General features: G+C 38.5%; 1 protein-coding gene across 3 annotated transcripts; it reads left to right on the top strand.

The window, feature by feature from the left end:
• The first annotated feature begins 8,307 nt into the window (after window positions 1-8,307).
• Window positions 8,308-8,649, top strand: LOC110286105 (large ribosomal subunit protein P1-like). Of its 3 annotated transcripts, none has more exons than XM_021152566.2 (2): window positions 8,308-8,376; window positions 8,452-8,649. In XM_021152566.2, exons 1-2 carry the CDS (start codon window positions 8,308-8,310, stop codon window positions 8,647-8,649), a joined length of 267 nt encoding a protein of 88 aa, XP_021008225.2. The 3 variants fall into 3 exon arrangements, with proteins under 3 accessions (XP_021008225.2, XP_085690203.1, XP_021008224.2); XM_085834077.1 differs by having other exon boundaries at window positions 8,308-8,479; window positions 8,546-8,649; XM_021152565.2 differs by having other exon boundaries at window positions 8,308-8,649.
• The last annotated feature ends 262 nt before the right edge of the window (window positions 8,650-8,911 follow it).

Below are 8,911 nucleotides of genomic sequence, written 5' to 3'. Positions count from 1 at the left end.
TTGAAGCTATATTAATGCCTAAAGAGCCATTAGGAAGGGTAAGATGGCCTTGGACTTAGCTTAAAGGAAGCTGGGAATACTATAGAGACCCACAGACATGATAGGCAGGAGAAGCAGTGCTTGAGTTGTGCTTTTCACACAACTTATTTCTGGAGGGCAGCAAACACTCAAAGCTCTTTTCTAAGAAATGCGAAGTTTGTGTGGGAGGTTTCCTGCTCTGCCTAGAATAAGCATATAGTACCCAAATCAGTATCTTCTGAGATGACAGCTCCTTCATTTAGGATTCTGGGACATTGCATAGATTTTTTTTTTTTTTTTGCATCTTAGTGAAGTAAATTCTTCCTCTCTTTGACACCACTGAACATTAACAGATGTTGTATTTCAGAATTAATATTGTTGCTTGGGATAACTACCCAATTCTAGTGAGGTTTCAGATGGGTGCGGAACAACTATTGATAACAGCATACAGACCAAAAACTCTAAGAGGACTTTGCTTTTTAAAAACTAACTCAGAAGGGAATTTGATTTTAGACTATAATGCTTTTGGACTTCGGAGCACTGTGCTGAGTAAAGAGGAATGGATGTAATTGAGGGTCGTGATGGGAAATTGAGTGGAAGTAAGTTTTCATTCTTTGTTTTTAAGCTTTCCTTGACTCAAATCTCAAGTTTAGTTTACATAAAGGAATTGCATACCCCACTTTTAGTTCGTGTAATTTAGAGAGGGCTGAATTTACCTTCCACTCTTGGAATGGACCAGTCCCAGGTCTGACCAGTGTAACATTAGTTATTTTTCTTTGCTGTGATCAAACTTCTGACAAGAAGCAATTAAATGGAAGCAGACCCTACTTAGGTTCATGGAGTGAGAGTACAATCCATTCTAAAGGTGAAGGCATAGCAGCAGGAGAAGAAAGTTTCTTGCTCATATCTGGGTTGATGAGGCCTGGGAAAAAGCAATGAAGGTTCTCAGATAGTTTTCATCATTGACTTTTACTTCAATCTAAGACTCTAGCTCTGTATTATTATTATTATTAATTATTATTATTATTGCTAATATCTACTTATTGGTGAGTACATACCATGCATGGCCTTTTGGGTCTGAGTTACCTCACTCAGGATGATATTTTCTAGTTCCATCCATTTTTCTGCAAAACACAGGATGTCCTTGTTCTTTATAGCTGAGTAGTATTCCACTGTGTAAATGAACCCACATTTTCTGTATCCATTCTTCTGTTGAGGGACATCTAGGTTGTTTTCAAGTTCTGGCTATCACAAATAAGGCCTCTATGAACATAGTGGAACATGTGCCCCTGTGACATGGTGGGGCATCTTTTTGGTATATTCCCAAGAGTGGTATAGCTGGGTCTTCAGGTAGATCTATTTCCAGTTTTCTGAGGAACATCCAGATTGATTTCCAGAATGGTTGCACCAGTTTGCAATCCCACCATTCCTCTTTCTCCACATCCTCTCCAACATGTGTTGTCAGCTGAGGTTTTGATCTTAGACTTGATTGGTATAAGGTAGAATCTCAGGGTCATTTTGATTTGCATTTCTCTGATCACTAAGGACTTTGAACATTTCTTTAGGTGCTTCTCAGCCATTTGAGATTCCTAAGTTGTGAAATGGCAGTTTAGTTCTATACCCCATTTTTTGATTGGGTTGTTGGGTTTTTTGGTGATTAACTTCTTGAGTTCTTTATATACTTTGGATATTAGCCCTCTATTGGATGTGGGGTTAGTGAAGATTTTTTCCAATCTGTAGGTTGCTGATTTGTCTTATCGACTATGTCCTTTGCCTTACAGAAGCTTTCCAGTTTCATGAGGTCCCATTTATCAATTCTTGATCTTAGAGCATGAGCCATTAGAATTCTTTTTTAGGAAATTTCCCCCTGTGCCAATAGTTTGAGGTTCTTTCCCACTTTGTCTTCTATTAGATTCCGTGTATCTGGTTTTATGTTGAGGTCCTTGATCCACTTGGACTTAAGCTTTGTACAAGGTGACAAATATGGACTATTTTTATTCTTCTACATACAGACAGCCAGTTAAATGTCCAAGTGAGGACACCTCAGTCTCACTTGGGAAATAGAAGACAGGAATCACAAGTGCAGAGGAAGGAGGAACCTGGGAGGGATGGGAGTGGATGAGGTGGTGGGGGGAGTTGGGCAAGAGGGGAACCTGATCTGGTATTGGGAAAAAGACTGAAGTCCCGAGGTCCAGCAGAAAGAATGTAAACAGGAAACCTCAGGATATAGGAGGTTTGGGGGAAACCCCCAGAATGCACCAGAGACCTGGGAGATGAGAGACTGTCAGAACTCAGAGTCCTGATGAAATGCCCTACAGTAGAAAGAGGGAACTTAGAGAGCCCACCTCCAGCAGGAAGACAGGACATCAAGTGAGGGGTGGGGTTGCCATGCCACAGTCACACCTCTGACCTATAATTGTTCCTGCCTGATAGAATTACAGGGATGGAAATGGAGAGAAGCCTGAAGAAAAGAAGGTCCAGCGATAGGCCCAAAGTGGGATCCAGCTCAAGGGGAGATCCCAATGTCTGACACTATCACTGAGGCTATGGAGTGCTCACAAAAAGGGATCTATTATGACTGCCCTCCAAAAGACCTAACAAGCAACTGAAAGAGTCAGATTCAGATATTTGCACCCAACCAGTGGACAGAAGCAGCTGACCCCTGTCGGAAGGCTGAAAGAAGCTGAGGAGAAGGATGACCCTGTAGGAGGACCAGCAGTCTTAATTAATCCGGACCCCCGAGATCTTTCAAACACTGGACCACCAAACAGGTAGCGGACACCAGCTGATATGAAGCCTCCCTTGTTCCTGACACATACAGTAAAGGACTTTTGGGTCTGTGTTCATTCAGAGATGATGCACCTAACCCTCAAAAGACTGGAGACCCCAGGGAGTTTAGATATTAGGTGGAGGGGGGGGAGCATCCACGTGGAGATGGGGTGGAGTGGGGAGGAAGTATGGGATGAGGAAAAGTCGGAGGATGGATGGTGTGGGATGGGGGATGGAATATGGAGTGTAAAAAATGAATTAAAAATAACATAAAATTAAAAAAGACAGTAATAAAAAAAGACTCTAGCTCAAGGAATAGTGGGGGCCTACGTTTAGCACTGGACACCTCCTCAGGCAATCTCCTCTGTAAAAGCTGTCAAAGCTTTGGTGTCAGGTTGAAACTACAAATAACTATTGTTCTGAGTATTTGCTCAGGGTAGACATGTGACTTTAGCAAATTATAGAGTTCCCATGGCACAGGATTTCCTAGGAAAGAATTTCCATTTGCTGAAATGCTGGCTGTGAGAATAATACAAAGCTGCTGAAAAATATCCTCATCATCATTTAAGAAAGTGGTTCTCAACTTTCTTAGTGCTTCGACCCTTTAATACAGTTCTTCATGTTTTGGTGACCTCAAACCATAAAATTATTTAGTTGCTATTTCATAATGGTCAATTTGCTGATGCTATGAATTGCAATGTAAATATTTTTGGACATAGACATTTGCCAAAGGGGTCTCGGCTGACAGTTGAGAACCACTGATTTAAGAGGACTCTGCTTGAGAAAAAAACCAACACAGAAGAAAGTATGGAGCATCCTCAAAACACTAAATGTCTAAGTCTACCTCATGACAGAGTTATACCCCTCCTCGGCATGTGCACAAAGGACATACGCTCCTTCAGAAGTGCTCCTTCTGACGTGCTCCTTCGCAGACACTTGCTCAGCTGTCCTCATTGCTGCTCTAATCACAATAGCTAGAAAATGGAAACAACTGAAGTATCTGACAACCAAAGAATGAATGATAAATCTGTGGCACATATACAGTATGGAATGCTATTCAGCTGTAAATTAAAACAAGATAATGAACTTTGCAAGTAAATGGATGAAACTAGGAAATAGCACATTGAATGAGGTAACTCAGACCTGGAAATACTAACATAACATGTTTCTTCTCATTGGGGGCTTCTAGCTTCAAATCTTCACTTGTGAGTACTTATTCTGGATTAACTACAGAGACTTGGAAAGTAAAAAGGAACCATGGCCAGGATAGGGATCATGGAGAGCAATAGTCACAGGAATAGCAGAATACAAGAGTTCTAATGAAGGAAATGGGAAAAAGTGAGCCCTCTGAAGAAGATAAAACATCAATAAAAATGTCTGGAAAAGCCACGAATAACACACTACCATTGATCTTTGAAGAAACCTATAAAACAAGTAATTATGTGTATAAATATTCACATATAGTTCATTTGTTGAAGAAATTTTATACAATATATTCTAATCATAGTTTCCTGAGAAAGTTCTATTCTTAGCTTCCTGAGAAAGTACCAACTTGACTACCATATCTATACCAGTTTCCACTCTCACCACTAATGAATAAGTGTTCCCCTTTCTCCAAATCCCTGCCAGTGTGAGCTATCATTTGTTTTAGTGGTCCTGGCATTCTAACTGAGATAGTATAAAAAAATATCAAAACAGTTTTTGTTTGCATTTCCTTGATGGCCTAGATGTTAAAGTTTGTCCTCACTGTTTCTGAGCCATATCTGTTTCATCTTTTGAGAACTCTCTGCTTAGTTCCAGACCCTATTTCTAAAATGAATTATTTGTTTTCTTGACGTTCAGCTTTTAAAGTTCTTTTTATATTTTGATATTTAGCCTCAATAAATGTGTGATTGGTAAAGATTCTTTCCCATTCTGTAGGCTGCTATTTTGCCTGAATGTCACTGTGTACCTTGTAGCTTTGGGCATCCAGGAGCTCTTCAGTTTCAGGAATTTTCATTTGTTACTTGTTGTTCTTTCCTGTGTTATCCATGTCCTGTTTAGAAAATCTCTTCCTGTGCCGATGTGTTCAAGCTTACTTCCCACTTTCTCTTCTATCAGATAAAGGGTCTCTGGTCTTATGTTTAGGTCCTTAATTCATTCAGAGTTGAGTTTTGTGCCACGTGATATATAAGAATCTTTTCCACACATCTACATGCAGCCACTCAGTTTGGCCAGCATCATTTGTTGAACATACCATCTCTTCAGTGCTCATTTCTGGCTTTGTCAAAAACAAGATTTCCACAGTATACAGATTTATGCAGGGTCTTCAGTTGGGTCAAACCAATCATTTGTCTGCTTTTATGCCAGTACTATGCTTCTTTTCTTACTGTAGCTTTGAGGTCCCACTTGAAACCTAGTGCTTCCAGCACACACACACACACACACACACACACACACACACACACACAATAACTTTTTAACATCCCAAATAATAAAAATGTGTGTGTGTGTGTGTGTGTGTGTGTGTGTGTGTGTGTGTGTGTGTGTGCTTCCTTATGAAGCTGTTTTGTTTTCAGTTTCTGTGAAGAATTGTGTTGAATGTCATGGGGCTTGAATTAAATCTGTAGATTGCATTTGATTGGATGGCCATTTCCACAAAAATCTCTCATCTTCTGACATGCTTTTCAATTTCTTTCTTCAATGCTTTACAGGTTTATTATACAAGTCTTTCATTTTCTTGGTTAGAGCTATCCCAAGATATCTTTTTTTGAGGTTATTTTGATGGGCACTGTTTTCCTGATTTCTTTCTCAGTCTGTCATTTGTATATAGGAAGGCTACTAATTTTGTATGTGTTAATTTTGTATACTGATACATTGCTAAAAGTGTTCATCAGTTGTAGAGGTTTCTTGGACTTTTGATTTTTTTATGTCTAAAGTCATATCATCTTCATTTAAAATTACTTTGACTTATCTTTTCAATATTTGCATCACTCTGATCTCTTTCATCTGTCTTGTTGCCCAAGGTAAGATTCCAAATACTATATTAAATAAGTATGGAAAGAGTGGCCAACCTTGTCTTATTGCTAACTTTAGTGGAATTACTTTGAGTTTCTCTTCATTTAAGTTGATGTTGGCTATGGTCTGCTATAAACTGCCTTTATGTTTAGGTGTGTCCTTTGTATTCCTAATCTCTCCATGACTTTTATTATGAAGGGGTTTTGGATTTTGTCAAAGGCCTGTGACTAGTGAGATAATCATATGGCTATTGTCTTTTAGGCTGTTCATGAGGTTGATTGCATTTATTGATGTACATTTGTTGAACCATCCCTGCATCTGAGGGGTGCACAGTGTGTAGTCTTTTTTTTTTAATGTGTTTTTAGATTTGGTTTGAAAATGTTTACTGAGGAGTTTCACATATATAAGGAATATTAGTCTATAGTTTTCATTTTGTTGAGTTTTTGTGTGATTTAGTATTAGGAGAATAGTGACTTCATAAAGAGAGTTAGAAAACGTTTCCTCAAAATGTTTTGCAGACTAAATTGAGAAGTATAGCTATCAATTCCTCTTTGAAGGTCCAGTATGAATCCTTGATGAATTCAACTGGCCCTGGGCTATTTTGCTTGGCAGATTTTAATTACTTTTTCTATTTCACTTGGGGTTATGAGTCTGTTCAAATTGCTTATTTGATCTTAATTTAACTTTGGTAGGTCCTATACATCAAGAAATTCATCCATTTCTTTTAAGTTTTCTAGTTTTCTGAAGTATAGGTTTTTAACGTATGTCCTTATGAATCTGTGGATTTCCTCAGTATGTCCTGTAATGTTTTCCTTTTTATTTCTAGTTGTATTAACTTAGATTTCTCTCCCCATTTTTTAGTAAACTTGGGTAAGTGTTTGTCAATATTAATAATTTTCTCAAGGAATAAACTCTTTGTTCCATTGATACAAATTGCATGCATTTTGTTTGTTTTTCTATCTCATCGATTTCAGTCCAGAGATTTAGTATTTTTCCATATACTTTTTTGAAGTTATTTCTTCTGGTTCTAGAGATTTTAAGCATATCTTTTAGTCACTAATAGGAGATATTTCCTAATTTCTGATATAGCCTCTTACTGCTATGGCCTTGCTTCTTAGAACTACTCTCAGTGTATTCTATAGGTTTGGTATGCTGCATTTTTATTTTTATTCAATTCTAAAAAAAAATCATTTTAGTTTCCTTCTTTATTTCTGCTATGATCCATTATTTTCCCACCAGTAGTAAACTGTTCACTGACAATGACTTTGTAAGCTTTCTGTTGTTTTTGTTCTTGATATCCAGCTAAATCCAAGGTCGTGAGATAGGAGACAGGATGCTATTTCAATTTTCTTATATCTGCTGAGGCTTGCTTTGTGCAAGTATGTGTTCTGTTTTGGAGAAAGTTTCATGAGATGCTGAGAAAAGGTATATTCTCTTGTTATTGGTTAAAATGTTATGTTTATATGTGGCAAATCCATTTGATATGACATTTAACTTCAGCATTCCTTTTAGATTTTGTCTGCATGACCTATTTACCTCTCTGTCAGGGTCATTATGAGATTGTAGCTGTAGTAGTGCTTCTTTTGTGAACTTGAGTGCCATTGTATTTGGTATATAAATGTTTAGTATTATAACACCCTGTTGTTGGTGGATTATTCCTTTGATGTATATAATGTATTCTTTCTTATATCTTCTAACTAGTTTTGGTTTAAAATCTGTTTTGTCAGATATTAAAATGGCTATACGTGCTTGCTTCTTGGGCTCCTTTGCTTTGAATATCTTTTTTAAAAATCCTTTTCCCTGGAGGTGATATTTATCCTTCATGGTGAAATATATTTCTTGGGTGCAGCAAAAAGATGGGTCTTGTTTTGTAATCCAATCTGTTTTATAACCCAATTTGTAATCCAATCTGTGTCTTTGTACTGGGGAACAGAGACTACAATTAGTGTTTGTTGATTCCTGATGTTTTGTTGTTATGGTGTAATTTCCTTCTCTTCTGTCTTCTTGAATGTGGTTAGCCTCTTCAGACCAAAGTTTTTCCTCTTGTACCCTTTGTAGCAATTGATTGGTAGACAGATCTGGCTTAGATTTTGCTTTCCTGTAGATTGCTTCTTTCTGTCTATTGTGACTGATAGTTTTTCTGGGTATAGTAGTATGGACTGTATATGTAGTCTCTTAGAGTTTATAGGGCATTCACTTGGGCCTTCTGGCTTTTAGAATCTATACTATATATATAGTAACAAAACTTATACACACACATATATACATAACATATAATATACATGGTATATATACAATAACAGTGAAAAAGAGGATATGACTTAGAAAGCAAGCAAGCAAGCTCTTTGGAGGGGACAGGGAGAGAGAAATTTGATTACATTATAATCTCAAAAATAGAAACAGAAATATTACAGTTTAAAAACAAAATGTAGGCTTTCCTCAGCTGCCACCAAGGTGCTCGGTCCTTCCGAGGAAGCTAAGGCTGCGTTGGGGTAAGGCCCTCACTTCAACCAGTGCCACAACATGGTTTCCACCTCTGAGCTTGCCTGCATCTACTCCGCCCACATCCTGCACGAGGATGACGAGGTGATGGTCACCGAGGATAAGATCAATGCCCTCATTAAAGCAGCCCTCATTGAACCTTTCTGGCCTAGCTTGTTTGCAAAGGCTCTGGCCAATGTCAACATTGGTAGCCTCATCTGCAGTGTATGGGCTGGTGGGCCCACTCCAGCAGCTGGAGCTGCACCTGCTAGTAGTCCTGCTCCATTCACTGCTGCTGCCCCAGCTGAGGAGAAGAAAGTGGAAGCAAAGAAGGAAGAGTCTGAGGAGTCCGAAGATGACACGGGATTCGGTCTTTTTGACTAAACTGCTTTTGTTAACTTGTCCAATAAAGAGCTGAACCTGTAGGTGGGCTGGTCTCACTTGTGTGCCACAAAGTTCTTGAAGTTTCAGAGATGGTAGCAGGTCCCAAAAAATGTCAAGGAAGGAGCATCTTGAGACCAAATCCAGCATGAGTTGTATGAAAAATAAGACCTGGGTCAAAAGAACTAGACGATCTGGTTAGAGTGAATGTGTGGATCTGTCTCCAGGAATGCTCCTTCAAGTGACTGTTCGGTTCAGAGCACCT

This window comes from Mus caroli, unplaced genomic scaffold, assembly GCF_978045245.1.
Source record: "Mus caroli unplaced genomic scaffold, Mus_caroli_1 scaffold_20, whole genome shotgun sequence".
Lineage (NCBI taxonomy): Eukaryota > Metazoa > Chordata > Mammalia > Rodentia > Muridae > Mus > Mus caroli.
This window is presented reverse-complemented; position numbering and strand designations above follow the sequence as displayed.

Bases quoted from the DNA above. Each gene is read 5' to 3' on its own strand.
- LOC110286105 (XM_021152565.2), top strand. From the start codon at position 8,308: ATGGTTTCCACCTCTGAGCTTGCCTGCATCTACTCCGCCCACATCCTG.